Source organism: Lutjanus erythropterus, chromosome 22, assembly GCF_056507025.1.
Source record: "Lutjanus erythropterus isolate fLutEry1 chromosome 22, fLutEry1.hap2, whole genome shotgun sequence".
Lineage (NCBI taxonomy): Eukaryota > Metazoa > Chordata > Actinopteri > Lutjaniformes > Lutjanidae > Lutjanus > Lutjanus erythropterus.
The window spans coordinates 3017836-3040669 of record NC_139338.1 but is presented as its reverse complement, the minus strand read 5'-3'; the positions used below and the strand labels follow the sequence as shown (position 1 = coordinate 3040669).

General features: G+C 39.4%; 1 protein-coding gene across 1 annotated transcript in view; it reads right to left on the bottom strand.

The window, feature by feature from the left end:
* The window catches only part of large1 (LARGE xylosyl- and glucuronyltransferase 1), a 161834-nt gene that overhangs the window by 3552 nt on the left and 135448 nt on the right, over window positions 1-22834 (bottom strand). The window contains exons 11-14 of the mRNA XM_084710864.1: window positions 18673-18836; window positions 7437-7715; window positions 7159-7305; window positions 2117-2312 (exon numbers count right to left, since the gene is read on the bottom strand). Of these exons, the coding sequence (XP_084566990.1) occupies window positions 2117-2312; window positions 7159-7305; window positions 7437-7715; window positions 18673-18836 (786 nt within the window). The remainder of the gene's footprint in view (window positions 1-2116; window positions 2313-7158; window positions 7306-7436; window positions 7716-18672; window positions 18837-22834) is intronic.

The window sequence follows — 22834 nt, the reverse complement described above, 5'->3', positions numbered from 1 at the left end:
TGGTGACTAATGTCCAAATCTGTATTTGAATGAATCAAGAGGAAGGAAGAGGAAGAGAGGGTGCATTAACTGTGCTGAAAAAGAGGCATCAGACTGATAAAGAGTGAAGAATGGAGCTTTTCATTACTCTCAAAACCTGCACACCTAAAACACAGACACACACGTGATTCAAACCCACAGAATGTGTCTGCAGGCAGAAAACCACCCTCATGAGGATGGTTCCCCCAAATGAAGCTGGGAATACTCAAGGGTAATTCTCCCTGAAGCTTTGAGAACCAAAAAATGGTATTCAGGACAGGCCTGAGGGCTGTACAACCAATGAAGCTCAACACAACCAGGTTTTATTTGCATGAGCTGATGACAAATCCTAAAACCCCAGTCAGAGATAAGGGGTATCATGACGGTGGGTAGGAACTTGTTTTGTTAAACCAGTGCGTCATCTGACTCTTCTTCCACACAAAGTGAAACAATTATGAGCTGCTGATTTCAGTCTAGACAGACAAATCATTATAATGAAGAACTGTGGAAAATATAAGAAATATATCACAGCAAAAAGCAACACTGTTGCTGCAAATAAGGCAGGAGAAGAAGACTTCTGTCAGAAAATGACTGATGTACTGGATGTGATCTTAATGCTGCCATTTATTTCTAACATGACAACTGCACATTAAACAATAAAACTTCATAGAGCAGGTTTAAACATGATGCTGTCAGTCTGACTTTTCCATCATCTGCTTTTTGTCTTCATGTTCTTCTTGTCTTCTTCATTTTTGTGCTCTTCTTCTGTGTTGTCTTTCTCTTCTTCTTTTTCATCTTGTTCTTCTTCATCTTTTGTCGTTTTCATGTTCTTCTTTATCGTCTTTGTGTTCTTTACCGTGCTCTTCTTTTTCTTTGTTGTCTTGTACTCTGTCGTCTTGTACTTCTTCATGTTCTTCTTCTTGTCTTCTTCTTCATCATCTTCACATTCTCCTTTTTTGTCTTCATCTTCTTCATGTTCTTTTTCTTTGTTGTCCTCATGCTGTTCTTCTTTGGTGTTTTGTACTTCTCCTTTGTTGTATTGATCTTCTTGTCTTCGTGTTGTTCTTTCTTTGTGTGGTTCTTCTTGGCATCTTGTCCTTCTTTCTTGTCTTGGACTTCGTCATCCTTGTGGTCTTCATTATCTTGGTGTTCTTCATCTTCATGCTGCTCTTCTTTTGGTGTCTTGTATGACTTTGCTGTTTTATACCTCTTTGTCTTCTTATACTTTTTTGCCATACTTCTTCTCCATTGTCTTTGTTGTCTTTGTCTTCCTCCTCCTCCTCCTCTCAGAAACAGGCGATCAGTCATGTGAATTAAATGTTTGCTCTTCAGAAATTCAGAAAAAATGTTTCCATCTCCCATAAAGCAAATTAACTCTTTTTTAGTAAAAAGCCAAAAACAAAAAAACAAAAAAAAAAAGACTTAAGAGAGCGTAAAACTTTTTTGCAATATTGCCATTTCTATCAAACTTTTCTAATGTGATACTTCAGAATGTGCACAGAGACACATTGATAGAAACATGATAATTGAGAGCAGAGACCTGAAAGAAGCTTAAAAGCTCTGTAGAACTGAGGGGAACTGAAATGGCATCCTTTGTTAATATAGTAAATATTATTTGGAACAATTTTAATGATAAGATGACAACTAATTTTCAGATACCTTTATTGTGGAACCAGCAAAAATAAGGAACCAAGACTCTTAGCAAACACAGTGAAGCTGTTTCTATTAACTGCTTTTTCATTAGACGATGGCATTTCATTGAATAGGTCAGTACAAAGACTAATATTGAGTACTTCATTTAAACCTGACCTAAGGCAACTTAATAAAGCATTCATAATAAAGCCTAATCAAAATGAGATGCATGGTGACTTTTATACAGCTGTACAACACCAATAAAGTTTATTACACAAAACTAACTTTTAAAGAACAACAGAAAAGAGAACTGCTACATATGTGTAACTTTTACAACAATTTAATTTGGTATTTTGAGATCATTTTACGATACAATACGATACGATATACTTTATTGTTCCCATAGGGACAGCATGAAGTTAAGTCTAGAGAAAAAGTCAGCATGGTCACTTAAAAATAAGGTTACCTGTGCGTCCAGCTCCATGATGTGAGCCACCTTGTTCCAGCCGAAACCCACAAAGCGGCGGTCGTACTCAGGACTGTCCCTCCTCACCATGACGTAGGGCTCAAAGTCAGCTTCCCACTGCACCCTGTATGGGGTGGTGGCTGTCCGCCATTTGGCAAAGTTAGTCGGTGCATGGCCTTTAGTCCACACATGGTACCTGCAGCGGAGGAGAGAAAAGCTTTTTATCAAACTGTTGTTGGAGGGACTGTGAACTCCTGCATCCAGCCTGTGTGAGATTTATCACTTCTAAAATATTAGGTGGCACTTTGATTACAAATCTCTGTCTGTATCACGGGAACTCTGAAAGTCTAGACTCTATTTAGAGACTGTTTGTTTACCTCACGCTGCAGACCAAATCATTTCTGATGGGAAAAAGTTGTGTCGTCTCCTTTTGTGTCTGTGCCGTCGTAACAGTTCTATCTCCGACATAAGAGGTTTTTACTGACTGCAGATTCAGGTGGGTGAAGCAAAGAGAGTGTGACTGAAGGAGGTGTGACCGCCTGTGTGGGTTGCACAAAGGAGGAAAATAAACACCCCTCTGCTGCAACCAGACCAGAAAGATCTCACCGACATGTTCCTGCCTCCAGTCCACAGTGTGACAAAGAAACAACACAACATACTGTAACCATTGTTATATACTTATAATGATTAATGACTCATCCTACTACATATGAAGTAGAGTAAAAATCACATTAAAGCAGAGATTCCCAGTGTGGGCCACAGCCCCCTGGTGGGCCGTGAAGGTACTGCAGGCTGGCTGTGAGAGATCGTTACAAATAAAGTTTTTAAAATAGTTTAAACCAGTGCTTCTTACATCGTGTACAAACTCAGAAAATGTTGAGTACATCCTTACTGTTTTGTGCTCTTTGGTGCTCACAAGTTTAGTGAATACTTTACTCAACTTAGTAAGTAGCCAGTGGCACTTTTGCTGGGTTCACTGTGGTCCACTTTATTTTAACATGGCTGCTCAAAGTATTGTGAGGCATTATTTTATCTCAACTTACTATCTTGCCATCACACTTAAGCTTGTAACTACTGAATGGATGATGTATGCACGGTACATACGTGATCAGGACTATGTAACATTTCAGTGATCTGATATTTTATGTATTTAACTTGAAATGTTGTAGTATTTGGATAGTATTATATGTTTTTAAATTAACTTATTTCATAAAAAAAAATAAATAAATAAATACTGACATTCCTTCATGTGCCACTAGAGGGAGCTCATGTACCACCAGTGGTACACATGAATCCCATGGGTTTTTTTTTTATTATTATTTTCTTCTTTTTTTAAGTGTAAATATTCAATTATAGTTTTATGGTAATCTCAAACTTAGTTTACAATTGAAAATGACCAGGTGTTAACACCATATTTGTTGACTCCTCACATTAACACTTGAATAGATCTTATATCCTGTCAGTGGCAGGGAATCATAGCTGACAGAGTACCTCAACACTAGTGGGACAAACATGTAAAATATATGAAAGATATGCAGGTTCACAGGTTATTTTGTGTATGTGATGGATCATCAATTTGCACTGCGAGTTCACATAGAATTATTCTGTTTCTGAAATAATAAATGAAATATAGGTAGTGTGTTGATCAGTTGTAATTAAAGGCTTTCTTCAGGTGCCTAACAGTTAAACAGCAGTTTGGTTTTCTTATTTCATGTGTTTAATCTGGTGAAGATAATTTGTATTGACCACCAATTGAATTAGAGTTGTAGTTTTCACCCAAAAAGGGGCGGAGACAAGACACAGGAGCAAAATACCTGGCTTGGCTGTTCTCATCCCCTACAGAACGGTGAGGCGGAATAAAGGCGCCACCAGCTTCAGGCCACAGGACAGCTGCACTTACTCACAACTAAGTTTGCAAAACTTTTAACAAGAGTTCATTGATAACTGATATGTGTAATAGCGGACGGAACAGCCTGTTTAGAGAACATAAACACTGTTAGACAGAAAGTCCTGGACATTAAAATGCCTCATAAAGCCCATCGATATAACAAACACTGTCTGGTCCCTGCTGATGATGGTAATGATGACCCTGAAGTGCTTAAGTTGTTCTCCTTCACAGACTGACTGCAGTCTGCAGACAGTCTGACTCACCCAGAGCCCCGAAGGCAGCAGATCTTTTTTTTTTTAATTTTTAACAGGAGGGTTGATTCCTCTTTTAAACAACCTGCTATATGAACAATATAGCTTAGAGAATATTAAAGATCCAAGACGGAACTGACAGAAGTGCAGGAGATAAAGTCACCTCTACTACTTCAGCACCACGGACAGCTCCATGGATCCGCCAGCAGCACGGTGTAGGGCTGCTAGATGAGTGATTCTGTCACATAACTCTGTGTTTTGGCCAGTAAAGTAAAAGCTATAGGCTCGTGTTGTGATGCACGGCAATGCTGGTATGGGCGCCGAAACATAGGCAGTGCATCCTGGTACATGTAGTCATTGCAGTACTGCTCCGCGAGCAGGAGAACTCAGCTTTCTTGGCAAATACAGCTCGCAGTGATGTATTTATAGCTTCAATTTCCCATCAGCAGTGACTGGACATCCACATGAAAATTGCTGATTTTGACTAAAGTGTAATATAATGGCAGTTCAGTCAGAATTACAGGATAGTTTCTTACACACAGTTTAAAATATTGCTTTGTTTTAATGAGTTTCTTATACACTCAGTGGCCTGTCAGAGGATTTAATTTAACTGTGTCTATTACTGAGCTTGTAGTCTGAACGGGGTCTGAACTGCACCACATTATACTGAGAGCATTTCCAGTGTTTCCATTTACAAACATGAGGGGGCAGAATATCAAATACATTTCACTATAATACAGTCCAGTGTTAACTACAAACCCGAAACTACATGCAGACTTTGTGGTTGAGCTGTTTTACTGGATCACATTAGATGTACAGGTGTAGGGGAGAGTGGGATAAAATTAACCAGTGAGTAAGTTGGTCCACCCCCTGTTTCTAGAATACTGTGCATGTGAGCATAAATTCAGGAAGCACCAAGCATTTCTATCAGGCTGTGATGGTAAGAAGCACATGCGAGAAGTGGAAAGTGTGCTTAGCTTTTTTTTTTTTTTTTTTGAGCCACGTTAGCCAAATGCTGTGGGGTAACTTGAGCCAGTGGTTCAACTTCCACTATAAAGCACCAAAGTTTAGTCTCTGAAACATAATATGGTATTTCAATGTAATATTACACGACTAGTTTGGTTTATTGTATGTTGGACAGTCCCTCCAGGATCCTGCAGGCTTTTGGGGGGATTGTTGTAGCCTAAAATGCCTGATTTCATGGCAGCTTTTCTAAAAACAAATGTGATGCATGTGTCAGTGTTTTTAGGTCTTTTTTGCAAAAGCATTGGGGGAAGTAAAAATTGCAAAAGAAAGTTGAGATTTTTTTTTTATTATTTTAATCGTTTCCTTCCTTAATTCCAGAGGGAGAATGAAACCACACTATGTGTAAGTGTTCTGTCCAAAAAGGTTCAAAACTACAAAATTTCTAACAAAATATGTTCACTTTTGGGGTATTCTAAAAAGAAGCAAAACCTTTTAGGAGTACAAAATTCTTTTCAAAATATAAGTGCACAGAGCACTGATGAATTTCAATAACTATGATAAACCTCTTCAGTACTCGTGACCAAAAAAAAGAATAAAAACACAATAAAATAATACGTAATAAAGACACTGAGTTGGCTCACTGATACGTCCATGTTTGATTTTAGAGTGGAGGGACAGCAATGACTACAATTATTTCTTAAATTCATGGAAAGAAAGAATTCATGGGCATTTGCTGAATTTATGTTAACTGTTGTGATCAACTTCCTGGAGGGACTGATTCGACACAACATACAAGAGAAAAGCCAACTGGGGCTCAACATCCTTTTTCCTTCATTTCTTCATAATTTTATTAACATTGTTTGACTGACGCTGGAATGGGCATCAGAACCAGAGCTGGGTGAGATGGTAATGGAACCGGACTTGACCTCGGTGCAAATCACGGCAGAGAGGAAGAGATAAAAGAGGAAGTTGGAGGCTGCAGTTAGTGGCTGTCTCAACAAAGGCATCAACTCACTAGTTTTTTTTTTTAACATAACTGATGTAATCATAACAAAAAACTTGTGTAAAGCTGTTCATAGTTATGACAGCAGGTTATAAGTGAAATGCACTCTGAAACTGGGGACAGCGTGCATGTTGCTTTAATCTTTATTTGGTTGGTTTTATGTTGTTTGACTTTGATTTAAGAACAAAAAAATGACTATTTGGAAAGGAAAAATGTGTGATTCGGTTACTTTAGATTATTTTTTTTAAATTATGCTTTAATTATACTTTTTAAGTTTAAACTTGAAAAGTCAGATGGTCAGATGGCTCAACTTACCCACTGACTCAGATCATCCTACCCTCAACATGGGGCAAGTTGAGCCACAAGAGCACTGTTTGTTCAATCTTATATTTTCAGGGCCTTTTGTCATAGATAAATTGTTATAATTTCAGTTAACAAGGAACATCCTAAGATAAAGGAAAATGCTTTCATTATGTCTCTATCTCATTTTTCCTTGTCTAGAGGACATAGTAAAATAAGAAAAAATTGTCTCATCTTACTCTACTCTCCCCTACCAAAAAAGAGGTCACTATACATTCTCTGCAAAACATCAGTTTCAAGCTAACATGTCTGTATGAAACTGTTTAAATGTTTGCTTACTTTTCATGATAATTTAACTATGTATCCCGCTGTAGCTGTCCATCTTTTAAATTGCTTATTAATACCTTTTGTCAGTTTTATCTGACTCGGGTGTTTTCTGTAATGCCCGCTCAGCATTACAAGTTCAAGTGAGTCTTTTTAAGTGAGCTCCTGAGGATTAACTACAGATCTCAGGTAATGAGTGAAAGAATAGATGAATCGATATTACTGATCTACACAGCTTGTACCACAGACAGGAGAATGAAAAGAGCTGCTGTTGTGTTTTTGTTGAATGAAGAGCAGAGAGGTGGGTCACCTGAAGGTGAAGAGTGTCCCCATGTCCAGCTGGGACAGCAGCTCAGCTTTGGACTTTGGGTAGGACAGACGATACCGCAGAGTCTCAAAAGCTGGAACCACCAGAGCTTTTTTTGTGTTGGCCATGTCCAGCTGCACCACCGACTTCCTACACACACAGATGAGATGATAGATGAAATCACACACTGTATATTCTGCAGCGTGAATGTTCAACAGCTCATAAAAATATAATAAAAATGATACATTTCTTTCTAAAATCTAGTGTTTTCTTTCACTTACCTGAGGTACTCATAGAGGCCGTACATGGGCAGGAAGTCGATGTCTGACAGGAACATGTAGGGCGTGTTGACCTGCCGCATGGCCACGTTCCGCAGCAGGTTGACGGGGTAGAACTGTCCCTCCTTGTAGACGATGTGGTATCCGACGTTCCCGCGGCTCATCAGCACCTCGGAGCCTTGAGCGTAGCGCAGGAACTGCTGGGCCTCGGCGTCGGACAGGTACAGGGCCAGGCTGATGGGGCCCTCCCAGTGCTTACAGATGGCCTCCAACATCTGGAGCCTGCAGAGGGCGGGACACGGGGACATCACAAAAATGTAGTACTATACACTGTACGCTGAAACAAAGACCCTGAGGTGAAAATGACTCTTTTTAGAGCAAGACAATCACTTCAAAACGTAACAGCGTGTGTAATCAAGATAACGTCTTCTGTCGCAGACTGAAAACTCATCTATTCATTAAAAAGTACATAAAAAAGTCTTTATCTCATATTATTGTCCACCGAGGAGATTACGTTTTCAGTTTGATTTGCTTGTTTGGAAAATCTACCAGCTTAAATTTCATTAAACTTGGTGGAAACTTGGTGGGGAAGGAAGAAGAACCCATTAATTCTTTACCCGCCATTGATGCCATTGACGAGATATCTTGTAAATTGCTATTTTCACTGCTAGGCGGTAGGGGACACTGTGATGCATCATCTGACAAAACATTGTCACTCGAAGAAGAAGAGAACCACTGAAGAGAACGGGCACAGAACAAGGCTGCTCACACCGTCACCCCTGAGTGTCACACCACAGCCGAGTCAGACGTTACCACCATCGATGCACAGAGTCTGGGCACAGAGCGCGGCTGCTTGAGCTGCAGTCCCTGGACTGCCACAGCAGCCAGGACACAGCGAGGCTCCTCACACCACAGCCCCCTGGATGCAAGTCGAAATTCTGCTAAAAAATGCTTCTGTCACAAAAACGCTATTTTCTCTTTCTTTTCTTTCTTTTTGTCTGAAAATTGTTTTTTTTTTTTATGTAACCAACCAATATTGAAGTTACAGAAAAAAAAGAATGAATGAAGCTTTGAGCCTGAAACTAGAAGATCTGTTCTTTCTTTTGATATATTCCACATTAATAAAATTTTGTGAAAAAAACAAAAACCGCTTGCACTGGCTGGCAACTTTATTAAAAAACGCTGGCAGGGAAAGAGTTACATTTTGCACTGGATCTAAATCATGGAGCGGATACAGGAATTATTTTTCACAACACTGCAAGATAGGTTGATTGTAACACCAGTGTCTGTGACAAAATGAACTGAGTTATTTGCTCATGTGCAAACCTGTTGTAATTCGTGAATGTCGTGCTGAGAGGATGCACATGCACCAACCTTGCATGCAGGCTGTTGCAGTCGTTCCTGCTCATTCTCTCATCTTTTCTAACTTTTCAACATGTGCAGACCAACATGCCTCTGGGCGCAATTACATAGACCTACAACCAATCAGACCAAGGGAATGTGTGATGAAGCAGTGCTTGGTTCATTTCCAAGCAGGGCACAAAATGGCAGCTGTCTTGTGATCTTTCTTGTTTTAAAAATAAACAGTACACTAAAATATGAAAAAAAATATGTGAGAAACAGGCAGTGCAGTAACAGAGTTTCATATAGATTGATCTGACTTTCAGGAGCCTGAGCTGTTGTGCTAACCTGTCACACCATGGTGGTTTGATGATGGTTTGTTGCACAGAACCATCTAGGAAGTCGTCCTTAGAAACTGTTTGGAAAAGGGCACACATTTTCAATAAAACACCTGAACCATCTGCCTGTCATGTCTAACATGGGCTAATTTCAACCTATCAGATCAACCCTTCCATGGACATTTCTCGCTGTCATCACACCTGCACCACGATCGTAGCCACCAGTAGTCCCTCCTAGGATGCTAACTGGCTGCATGACTTTTGGTAGGAACACAAACAGATATCTTGAGGCCTGGCAGGATGCATCCTTGTGTGCTCTCATGAATCCAGCTGCCTTGCAAGGTAAATGTTGCGCTGGACAGGCCTGCTTACTGGATGTAACTAGATAGACCTACAACAGATCAATCAATCATCGTATGGGACCCACCCCATATTAAATAAATGCCTGTGATTGGCCCAACTGGATCCAAGGCTGGTGGAATTGTGTCTGAATGGAAGGAGGGCAGATTCATCTGATTCCCGGGCTACATGTACAGTTAAATATTAATTAAGCTTTTGAATGCACATCCTGCGTAATGTAGCGTTGCCACATTACATGAAAGCTTTTGTAAGTGACAAAAATGGCAACATACATCAGGGTTAAGAGTGTCCTTGATCTAAGATGTGTTGTGGTGGCTGCTGTTTATTCATCTGACAGAATCTGCCAGCCCTGCAGCTGTTTACAGCTGTTTCTTTGTGACTTTAGAAACTGAGACATGTGATGCAACATAACCATTCAAATGAGCCATTGTTGCTCACAGCTTTAATTGCTTTTTGTGATGATATGAAACAAAGAGTTACTCAACCTTGGACTTGATATGCAAATGGAGCACTGAGATTTGTTTTATATTTGTTACACTGGGGAAAGCTTGAGACGGAGCGCGTTAGCTGGAGACTTGGCTTTGCTTTGAAGAGTGGAGCTTTAAAAACAGTCAGCAGTGGAGAGGTCGGTCTCTGCTCAGTGTCACTCTGCAAGAAACATCTGCTGTAAAGTGTTGATGCTGGAGAGCAGAAGAGATTTTCACCATTTTGAACTCTGAAGCTTCTATGCTTTGATTTGTTAAACCAAGTCTCCTCCTCCTCCCAGTTCCTCTGCAGGGTTCCCACTACAGTCTATTAGTCATTGGTATTCATGGTATTCCATGTGAAGGTGAGATTTTCTTATTTGCAGAGTTTCTGACACTGTTTTGGATCAGAAATATGCCACTTTTTCCCTCTACAGAGCCACCACGGGCCTAATTAAAACAGGAAACTAGTCTAGTCTAAAGCCAGCTAAACACCCCTAGAGGCAGCTATGTTTATTACACACACTCCACCATAACATATCACTGACTGATTTAATGTATCATGGGATCATTTAAACCGACAGGCTTATTTCTCTGGGAAATTCTATGACAATGTAGTAGATCATGTAAAATACAGAATAATCTTGTGTAGAAATTTTACCTTTGAGGACCATTAAGAAAGCTCTGGGGTTTCTTTTATGGAAAGCAACCATCCTAAAGGGAACACAAGCCAAACTGGTTTATTTCAAACATAATGAAGCCTTTAGTTTGATGGCAGGAACACGATTTGGAGGAACCAGTGTCACAATTCCTTCCACTCGGAATCAAAAGGTTCGAACCAAATTGACTTATTCACATATTCTTATTCTGTGACCATTTATTGACATTTTTTTAAACTTATATGTAAAGGTTCTTATATGCAAAGTTAAACTCTAACTTGGTGTTATAAGGTTCTAACTGTGTGAGCCAACCAGCACTTTAAATCCCCACAAGGGGACCAATCAGTCTGTCTCTTTGTCATGTTGCTGCACTGTTCAGTAACAAGTATGAAAGAAACCAGAGAAGACATGAGAAATGTCACTCAGCACAATGTTTATACTATTGAAGGACAGAAGTACAAATGTCAGGCAAGTGCATTCTGATTTAAATTAGTGTTATAAGGTTCTTACTGAGGAGTTCATTTTCATTGTTAGCTGCCATGCTAGCCCTCTAATGCTAGCTTCCTAATGTTAGTCTATAGCTTATGTTAGTAAGTCAGAGGCTGCTGGTGCTGCAGTCCCTGGGCGTCACACTGCAGCACCACCGCACACATGTTAGCCACACTGGTGACTGTGATGTCACTAGTTTTTGTCTGAAAAGTGGATTTTTTTTATGCAACCAACCAACATTCAAGAGCTTATAAAAAGAATAAATGAAGCTGAAACAAATTTTCTTGTGCCTGAAACTAGAAGATCTGTTCTTCTTTTGACATATTCCATGTTAACATATTCATAGAACTGAATATTCTGTGAGAGTTTTGTAAAAAAAAAAAAATGCTGGCGCTGGCTGGCAAAGAGTTAAGATGAAAGCGCTGTGTTAAAGGATAATTTTAGGTGTTTGTCTGTGAGTGAAATAAAGGTTATAGACTCTGTCTCTTAATGTTAGCTGCCAGCAGGGTGAGAAATCAGCAGCAGCCACCGGCCAAATACTGGTCAAACATGAAAGTGATGATAGAGTTCAGACACTACTGAGTGGATGTTGAATTTAACCATTTATCTGTCAGCGGCTGATTGATGTTCACATGGATTAAGTTTGAGTGCTAGATGGCTAGCATGGTAGACAATAATTAAAATAAGCTCCTCAGCAAAATCTTAAACCATAAAAAAGACTGAAGTTCCCTGACATTTATTCTTGGCCTTCATGACAATACCTTAGATTACAACTCAGCTACAACAGCTGAGCTAAAAAAAAGTCTTAAAATTCATTAAATAGTCTAAATTTAAATTGATATGGTCTTGATCACAACACAAATACTGATTCCACTCATTCATCTTTTTTTACTTTCTCTTTCGCCCCATAGTTGGTGCATCAGATTCAACATTTCTGTTTTAAAAACAAAATCTCTTAAAATGTCATAGAAAGCATTTTTTTTGGTCATATGTAGACACACAGTTACACCACTAATTTAAGAGTAAACTGTTTGTGTGTGTGTGTGTGTGTGTGTGTGTGTGTGTGTGTTGTGGGGTGTATGCTTTGCAGATAGAATCTTTTAATTCCAAGCAGAAAATTACTTCTGAGGATTAGAAGGTTCTGTCTGCAGTTGACCTGTTCCTAAAAAGCCCATTTGCAAATTTGATACAGTGTACATGTAGAATACATTTAGGGTGTCTGTCATTTTCATGTATGAAAGAGACTTGCTCTAGACTTGCTCATTTTGCTATTTGCAATGATAAAACCTTGAAGTTCAATATCTCAAAACTACTCAGAATGCAGATAGAACCTTATAATTCCAAGGGGACCAGTGAGATACCCATCTCACTCCAGCACGCAATACCCTTTTTTTTTTTTTTGTAAATTACCTTAAATAATGTGGGAGTTAAATCATCCTCGAGTGGGGTGCTGGATTGAGGCAACAACTCAGAATGAAACACTGGTAACACAACAGGATAAGAAAACATAGACAGTGAAGCCGGGATTTACAGCTAAATTACTATAATGAGAAAAATTATTTGAGAGAACAATCTGTGTTGGTTTTACTGCACTGGTATCTGCTGGAAGTTTTTAAATGTTTATTTCTTTTTTTAATTTACTGCTGAGATTCTAAGCTTACTAAACTATCAGCCTGGCTCTCAGTCTTCTTGGTCCCCTTCAGCATCCTCAAAGGCCCTGTTTACACCTGCTTAACATGTGTCCTAGTGACCCTTGTCATATACAGAACTGCTCTGACTTGACTTGGTTTGACTCGGCCTGTCAGCCCAGCACGGCGGGGGTTTGCAGTTCCATTAGAACGGGACTACCTGCTTGAAGGTGTGTCTTTTAGTTGAACATGAGCTCAAGATGCTCAAATCGAGCGGCTGTAAAGTGATGGATAAACCGTTCATACACGTCTCTGGGATAAACACACCGTTTCTTCAAGTTTTTCACAATAAAAGTCCCCTGGTATTTCATTATTTAAATGCTTTTAGTATGAAGTACTACAAACAGGAAATGTTTTCATTCAGGGGTTCATCTGCAGTAACTTAATCACAACTCCGACACAGCTGAAAGTAATTATGAAACTGTAAAATGCAGATACCTGAAAGTGCAAACAGCGACACGGGAGAGAAACTACATCTCAAAGCAGAGGTTCAGTTTGAAGCTGCAGAAGTACTGAGAGCTGAACATCAAGAGACTTTTAAAAACGTTTTTCTCTCTGCTCTCCTGCACACACGAGAAAAGGAGGTGAGGGGGGTTGGCCGCAGTTGGCAAGACATTACCGCAGCCTGCTTGGAGGTGGGTTGGGCTTTGACTCGGCGCAGCCAAAAGTGCCAGTGGAAAAGCCCCAAAGGTGATTACATCACAAGTGAACTGCTCTGAGTTCAGGTGTGAACACATCCAAGATGCATTGAGATCTGATAGCTCAGACCACATTCGGAGGTGATTACACCAGACGAGCAGTATGGAGACATTTAATGTTCTTAATTTTCTGGGGTGTCGTTTTCTCCATTTGAAAACTGGTCACCATTCACCTCCATTGTTTGGGAGATTCTGTGACACTGTTTTCCTCATTCGGCATGAGGGTGAGTAGATAATGACTGAATTTTCATTTTTTGGTGAACTATCCCTTTAATATTGAACTACTAAATGTTGGCAGGCAGATTCCACCGACTAGCAATAATGTCCTTTTCTTCTTGCCCACCCTCTTTTTTCTTTATTATTTATTTTCTTTAATTAAATATAGTAGCACAGGTTTCATTTATTATTATTGATTGATTGATTGATTTTCTTTTATTTTCTTGTCATGCACAAAAAGTGCCCAATCCTCATGGGTTAATAAGACACCAAATACAGTTTTAGTGCACAAACATTTTCATTTCATGACAAAATTACAATCCATTTAATAGCCCAGTCTTAAACAGAATATCCTGCCTTCTCTTCCAGGCATGAAAAATAAAACCTGCCACAAAAAAGGTTCCCTTTCTAAGGCACAACTCAAGTTTCTCATACTCATCCAGCCAAAAAAAAAAAAAAAAAAAAAAAAAATCAGCATAGACAGAGGACATTTTAGTGAAAAGTACATCTCTTCAGTCCTCATAACCGTAACCCCAACCAAGTTCACACAACAAACAGAATCTGTCCTCCTCTGAAGAGGCATTAAAGCTCTAAGGCCAGTGGTAATGTTCCTGAATGTAAATGTGCACATAACCATCTTTATCCTTTGTTTAAAATAAACTTCACATAATGTTATTACCCTTATAACACATATTCTTACGTCTGTGCCATCTATCCCCCATTAATTTTGTAATTAATTAATAATATGTTTTGTCTCTCTCTCCTCCTGTGCACGTGCGCACACACACACACACACGATAAACAATATCTGGCTCTGGTCTTATTGTGCTGTATCTACTATTATTATCGTCTCTTGTGTTGCTTTGTGTTGTTCTGCTAATGTTTGGGATGTTGATATGCTGTCTTGCAATAAATAATACATTTAAAAAATAAAAAAGGACAAATAAAACATTTATTTGGAGCCTAAGAAAAAGAGAACTTATTGTATTGAATTTAATGCTGAATTTACAAGAAGGCATGTAGCCGTTTCTCAAAGTTCATAAAATTTCTCCTCACTGTGCAGTTTTCTCAGGGAGTGTGGGGATATTGTGGTTACTAGTTCAGTGGTGAAATGAGTTGAAACAGACAGTTTGTTCACAAACATCTGCTGCTTACCCTGTCAGGTCAGACAGCCCAAACATGTCATTTTCATTACAGCGGAGCAAATGGAAATCAGACAGCTGTTTCTGTCTGAAAAAAGCAAAGATAAAAAAGATCTGAACTTGTTTCCTGCCCATTAATCGTCTGAAAACCAACCCAATTTATTCGGGCACCACTGGACTTAACAAGCTAACTGCATATAAATTACTAAAAACTAACCCTACTTTGAGCGTCTCTAACAATAAAATGCTGCGTACACATCGATAAATCAGTATGAACAATCTAATCATTTCAGATAGAATCATATCAGTCACAGAGGTCATTTTTATGAAGGACAAGTATAATTACTTTTTCCATGCATTTCTTCTGATAATATTCCTCCTTAAATAGGATTTTGATTCCAGGACTTTAATGTGTCATGGACTATTTTTATACTGTTTTATTGGTACTTTTAACTCAAGTGAGTACAACCATCTAGTTCAGTGTGGTTTACAGCCAGTGGCAGATATAGATGTGTTCTCCTGAGTTTACTGTGTCATCTTAGTGTCTGATTAGCAAACAAACTGTAAAAGAAAAAAAAAATTTAGACAACTCTTTCAAAAAAGTTTTACAATCTACTAATCTTTTGTTGACATAATTTATTTTTCTCCTTTGGATAAACTTAATAAACTCAAAAACAACAACAACAAAATTTGGGTGCCTGGCAATTAAATGATTTTAACTGAAAATTTTAAAATGTTGACCACTGACCGAGACTGAAGTTTATCTAAAGAAGAGAAGTAAATTATCTCAACAAAACATTAATTGTTGGTAAAACTTTTTCAAAACGTGCAGTGACCAGCATCTGAATCACCACCCACCTGTTTTCCACAGTTAACGCCCACAATTATCCAACAATCCAATCACAACTTTCCAAATGACCCACACAGTCTGAACCTAATTTCCGCAAAAACTCCTAGTGTGTCTCAGAGCTGCCAGTGTGGATGATGGGTTGTAGAGGAGAGAGATGCCAGCTTTGACCTTTTCTCAACTTTTTCATACTTACAGGGTTAGGGTTAGGCAAGAGAGAAGATAGTCACTATGTTACTGAACTTTTTGCTTCTCACAGACATGCAGACGAACTTTGTTGTGCGACTTTGTGAGTGACCGAGCACTGCAGCTCTGGTAATATGATGGATCCAAAATGTACAGGAAAGAAATACATAAAATAAGCAGTTTCCAAGATAAATGACGTTTTAATGTCCTCCCTGCCTGGGACTTGTCCGAAGCAGTGAGGACGTTGGAGGACTTTAATCAAGACATTAATTCAGTTCAATTCAAATGTGTGCAGGGATAACCTTGAGTAACATTATGAGAGAAGAAACAGAGAAAGAGGTAGCAGAATATAGACCTTTCATATTTAGGAGAAAGTGGATGTTGGGTTTGCTTTATAATCTCCTTCCTCACTGTTAACGATGAAACAAACAGCAACATTAGCATATAAATGGCTGATTGATGATGTCTGATGGTAAAATCCCTGGATTTTGTCTGGATCTCCAGAACTAACATAATGCTCTTTATTAAATCTGACAGTGGGGTGTTTGAAATCCACTAAAAGCTGAATGTTTTCGAGCTCATCAGATACTGCAGATCTGTCAATATGCCCCATTGTCTCCCAGCATGGTGTTAGTAGAACAGCGAAAACCATTCTGCTTCATGCCTTCTAATGGCCCCTGTCACATCAAATATAAACCTGATTAGTTGCACATGTACACTGAGGCAGGATTCTCTGCGGGACCTTCACGTGTGACAGTACATGGAAAAAGTGGAAAATGTTCAACATGGTTGTCACAGCAGCACCATGAAGAGAAAATTGGTCCTAATTCAGCTGCACCTCCTCCTCTCTGCGCTCCACAGGATCCCCAGTAACACAAACATGATGAGTCTTACAGTCGGGGATAACGGCACGCACTTTCACAATTTCTCCTTGAAGCTATTTAGGGAGAGTGCTTCACCTACTTCACTGCCTTCAAAGCTGCTCAAGTATTTGTGTCACAAATGACAGAGTAGCTATGAAGCCACCAGTATTGGAAGTACTCCTCTCCTCATTGTAAATTCATTTCAGAGCTTTCTTTCAATGATTTCCTCGACATAGAAACACAGGAGTCTCCCGGATAATTACCTCCACCAAAGAGGTTGTGTTTTTGGTGCCGTTTGTTTGTCTGGTTGTTACATAATTGTAACATCGGTACAATTGTAATAACACTTCCTTCTCAAACGAAGGTGTGGCAGTATGTGGAAACATAAATGTAAATCGTTCATATATACTCTTACACACATCCCATCACGTCTTTTCTGTCTTCTTACATCTTTTAGTGCTGTTAAGTCTTTTTCATCATGTTATTTTTTCATCTTATGTTTTATATGTCATTTTTTGAATTACATCTTTTTTTTGTCTTGATACATCTTCTCTGTTGCCTTTATCTTGTCACATCTTTTTTGTTAAGTTTTTTATTTCGGTTTTAGTTGTGTCTTTTCCTCACATTACCTTGTTTTTAGTCTTGTTACCTCATTTTTAAAGTTGTTATGTCTTTTATGTAGTTCTTAGTGCTGTTGCATGTTTTTCATCATATTAGCTTTTTTTGTCTTATATGCTATGTTACTTTTGTCTTGTTACGTCTTTTTTTGTCTCGTTACATCTTTTAACTTGTTTTTCATCTTATGTCTTTTCATGTTATGTCTTCTATGTTTTTTTCATCATGTTTATTGTCTTGTTATGTCTTTTACAATGTTTTTTTGTCTTTTTACTGTTGTTTTTTTTATCTTGTCATGTACTTTACGTTATTTTTTTTGTCTTGTTATGTCTCTTTCATCTTGTTATATCTTATTACATTTCAAATTGTTTTGGTCTTGTTAAATCAATTTAGTCTTATGTCATTTTTGTCATGTTACGTCTGTCGTGTGTGATATGCACTGATGCATACACCAATGAATCGTCCTGGTGTTACTGTTCTGTCCATTTAGGTTGAAATCAGTCTTGATGTTGGAAGATGGTGCAGCAATTATGCAAAACAAAAATATTATAATTATTATCAATAATTCCCCTCAAATTCATTAAAACTAAAGTAATGACAATATTTTGATATTTGTGTTCAAATGTAGAATAAAAGTCAAGGGCCGGATTAAAGGTTCTTGTGTACATTTGATCTGGTTAGTTTTGGTGGCATATCAGAATTATGCACACTAAAGAAGTACAGATGACATGCCTCTATTTCTAGATGGGTGTGTTGGACATTGGCGTGTTGACCGTTCAATTCAGTTCCTCTCTCTCATCATCTTGGAAAATAACTAAAAAGTGACTGGATTTCTGAGTTTTTCCCTCTTGCTCTTTATAAAGTTATTGGACCAAATGTCAGTTAAACATTTGATAGCCTGCAAAAACTTCCTGTTAATTGGTCTGAAAGTCTGAACCATCAAAAAAACTATATACATTAGAATTAAACTGACTCATGGTTCAATTTGTTCTGGACTGAGACCAGATCTTTTTTTGTTGCACCAAGGTTCAGCTGTTTCGTCTGGACTGTGGTCTGGACGAGGTCTAACACCTGTATCAATCTGACAAGTCCAAAAGTCCACAGCAAAAAACAAAAATGCTGGTGTTTGTGGAACCTTTACCTTTAGGGTTAGTATAAAATAACTTTTTCCACTTTACTACACTACAGAATGTGCTGAGCACCTGAATACCACTTCTATACCCAACCACACCCAAGTAACAGCTTCAGAACTAGAGTTCTTCAGAAAGTTGCCCATTTACATGGATGGTAGTTTTATAACGGACTAAGTTTTACAGTAAGAGAGGAACAGTACCTGTCCATGGACAGCTGGGCCACCAGAGTGACATCAGTGTTGTCAGAGCTGGGTTCATACTCATAGTGGAGGAAGTACAGGTGTGTTCGGTGGACGGTGAATCGCTCTCGTCGAAACTCATAGCAGGGATCGTCTTCGTCCAGCTCCGACAGAGTCTTCTGGAGCTGTAGGCAGAAAGGACAGGGACACCAACTGTAAGACATTTCATGGACCAAAATAGTAGCCTTGAAGTTGGTGCTGCAGACTCTGGTTGCTGCATCAGAGTCTGTGGGGCTCCAGTGACTTTCTGCTGATTAAAATAGGGCTAAAACAAACAGCTCGTAAATCACTTCACATACCAAACTGACTTTTTACACTGCTTTTATCTAAGGCACTTTATAGTTTGCCTCTCATTCACCCATTCCCGTACAGTCTCACACACTGATGGCAACATGTCCATGCAAGGCACTAAGGCCTAACCATCAGGATCAGGGACACTCTGACATGTGGACCGGCATTAAAGCAAAGACCCTGTGTTTAATGGGTGACCTACTGAACCACAGCCTTCTCAGGGAGGGCAATTATTATATTTCTCTATGTGATGTTGGATTCATTAATCCATTATTTGTTCACATTTTCAGTGTTTTAAGCCTTCAGTCTTTACATTACCACAGAGCAAGAAAGGTCTGTGTGTGTCACAGAATGGACATTAATTTACATTTAAAGACATTTAACTAACTTCTTGAAAATAATAAGGATAAGGACATAAATGTGCTTTGGATTAAAAGCTACTTACGTACTTTGTTAAGGTTAGGGAACCTGACTTTTGGTAGGAAACTGCAAACAGACCATAGACTTAAGCATCAATCCATCCATCTTTTCAGACATGACACATATTGCCACTAGGGATCTTTGTCAGTTAAAAGGAGGTGTTGACTCAAGTCACATGACTTGACTTTGAGTCAAACCTGAGTCACAAATGTGATGACTTTAGACTTGACATGAAAAGATCAAAAAAGACTTGGACTTTAAACCTGATGCCTTGTGACTTCACTCGACCTTTTGACTCAAAAATATTGATACCTTCCCCCAGGTCCGAAAATTACATAGTCTTTAAAAAGTCTGAATCCACAAATCAATTCAATTTCCCTTCACCTCCTGAATCAACAAACACTGACGCGATTCTTTTTATCAGCAAGTTTCACTTAATTTGATCCACTTTGTTTGAATCAATCCGACACCATCCAAACAAGTTGCATGAGAGAACTGTAAAGAGGTAATGTTACCTTACTGAGCTCCAGTTGGCCAGGAGCCTTTAACAAATATTGCACATCCTGTGATTTGAAAACCGCAGTAAACCATATTTCAATTTCAATATAATTTCAATTAATTTTCAGTCCTACCAACTTGTAGAAGTGGTTATGCTGGAGCAACACGGCTTTTGAGTGCTTTTCTGTGTCCCAGTGTGCCACTACATTCCACAGTCCCAGGTCTCTAATAAGTCAATTTGGCACCAAGCTGTTACAATTTAATGCAAATAAAATTCAGTTTTCCAATTAATTCTCCCTGATTAATTCTTGTCAACTTCCTGATGAGATGTCACACACTAACAGTGATACAGGATTGGCTGAGCCTTCTGCACAGTGTGCGCATACTGTACAACTGATGTGTTAATAGAACACATCAGCCCAACTATGAATGGATGTCAGCCTTCTGTCGTCAGGTCTATGTATCTTGATTTCACTTCAAGATGAGATGAGCTGAGCTCCACACACTGGAATCGCTGAAGCTCAACCACATCATTTAGCTTTGGGGAGCAGCAGAAAGACATGGCTGAAGGGCTGTCAGGGTGTGCGGCGTTGCTGTGCTTCAAACAGTGTGATTAGTGGAGCTGCAGTGAGTGACTGGGCTGCAGTGGCCCTGTGGCCCTGATGGAGGCCAGTCTGCAATGTGCTTCTGGAGCCAATCCCTCAGTGACTTCATTAGTCTAATCATCACTTTAATGGGATTTAAATCGCTGCTCAAACTCTGAAAAATTGAGTGAGCAAACTATTTCCTGAGTTAAGGACACATTAGAATTGAGTGTTGGCAAAAAAAGGCTCTGGCACACCATGATGGAAAATTATAATGTGATTAACTGACCACAGAGCTGACACTTAAATAATTCTGCAGCCACAAAGTGGCTGGTCCTGTCAAAGACTCCTGACCATAGTGACCTTCAGCAGCTTAGAAGCTGAGGAGGTGTGAAGCATCAACTGCCTGAAAGATAAAACAACAGACAGTCCATATGTTATGCTGGACATCTACAGGGGTTTGTCAAGACCTCGGTAAGGTTCAAATGAACCAAGTCATACAGCATTTCAAAAAATCAAAGAGTTTCCACCTAATCAGAATGGACACACTGGAAGCCTGCTGTCATAAGCCTCTTCCACACATAGTTCCTGGTAAATCACTGGGAGCCTGTCAGGCATCACTGGTGATTTTCACTATTCATACATGCAGCTACATTCAGGAATGTTTCCATGTTGCACCTTTTCACACATGCTACAGCAGGACAAGAATAAATGGTGCAAGTGACAGTCCAGCACATGGTGATAATGCAACACTTATCGATGCCAACTGTCATAAAACTCAACAGCAGAAGAAGAAAATGGTGAAATGACGCTATACACGGTGGAAGATTTCTTTCAGGAAGCTGGCTGGTGTTTGCAAGTTTGCAAGTTTGCAAGACATTAATTGTGAAATTCAATGGACAAAAAAGGTTTTCAAGCAGGCTCAATTCAGAATACACAGGAAGAAACTAAATTATTTTTAGTCACAGCAGTGCTAATGGCTTGAGGCATGGCAATGCTGGTCCACTGGCTGGTTGATCACTTAAATCCAGGTGGAAAGCAGTGTAGATTATTGTATTTATTACATCTGCTTGTTATGTGCAGGACCACGGATCACGCTAAATCAGGTGCAGCCATGTTTTCAGTTCATATAAATGACTGTAATCACTGTAGTCCCAACATGTAGCTATGATTTTGAGGAGGCAACATCAGCTACATGGTATCCCCTAAACACACAGCAATACATCTCCCTTCAGTCTTGCAACTTATTCATTACTATCCTGGCCCAGCGTTTCTTTACATGCCTGCAGGGAACCTGGAAAGCTCAGAGAAAAACTGGGGACCTTACATGATCATTGTAAATATAGTTCATGTGCTGCAACATTAGCAAGTAAGAAATCTACATATGTGTGTTACATACACATCCTATTGATAGATCCAACTATGAAGGAGCATTGCTGGGGACTCAAGGTACAGTAGTGCAGTAATGAATCTAATGCAAATCTGCCATATGGTGGTGCTATAGCAACAAAGTTTGCATTTTGGCCTGTAACTTTTGAACTAAAGTCTCAGAAACTACTTTTTCTGCCTGGATTCTGTGGGTCCAGATGAATCTATCCATATAAGCCACGTCCATCTGCATCAAGACAGATTTTCTGCCATTTTGAATTTTGTCCAAATCTGTTTTTTTTTCACTACACCCTCCCCACATTTTGAGCAAATGTAAAAAAAAAAAAAACTGGCACAGAACATCACTGGACCGAGCTGGAAAAAGTTACTTTTTTGGATTTTGGATGTTTGATGCAGTTTTGCTACAGCTGGCCCTCAAAGTTTGCTCAAAGTTTGTGGCAGGGCTTACGTGATATTACAAAAATATCAGATCTCCTGAGAGCTTTGCACTATTACAAACATATTTGGTGGACGTGTGTAGATATGATGCCTAATTTGGTGCCATTTGGTCAATAGATGGTACTGTAGTAGCATCATCTAACTATAAAGGCTGACTGTCCTTCACATGCCTGAAGAACCCTTCATCACATTGAAATCACACTTGGCGGATGAATTGCAGAGGACCCAAGGGAGCGCAGTCAAATGTGAAGCCGGTCAGATGAGCGGTTCTCCAGAACGCTGGAAGCAGCCACATCACGGTTTTTGACAACGCAGCAAGCAGCACCTCCGGGGGCCAAGCAATTGACCCGCTCCAAACAGCCACATGCCTACACGGGCATGACCCCTTACAACACTGCAAGCAGCAATACCCGGAGCCAAGCAATCAGCCTGTTCCCAACAGGCATGCATTCTGAACAGGCACGCACTCTAAAAGTCCACCCCTGAACACGCACTGCACTAGT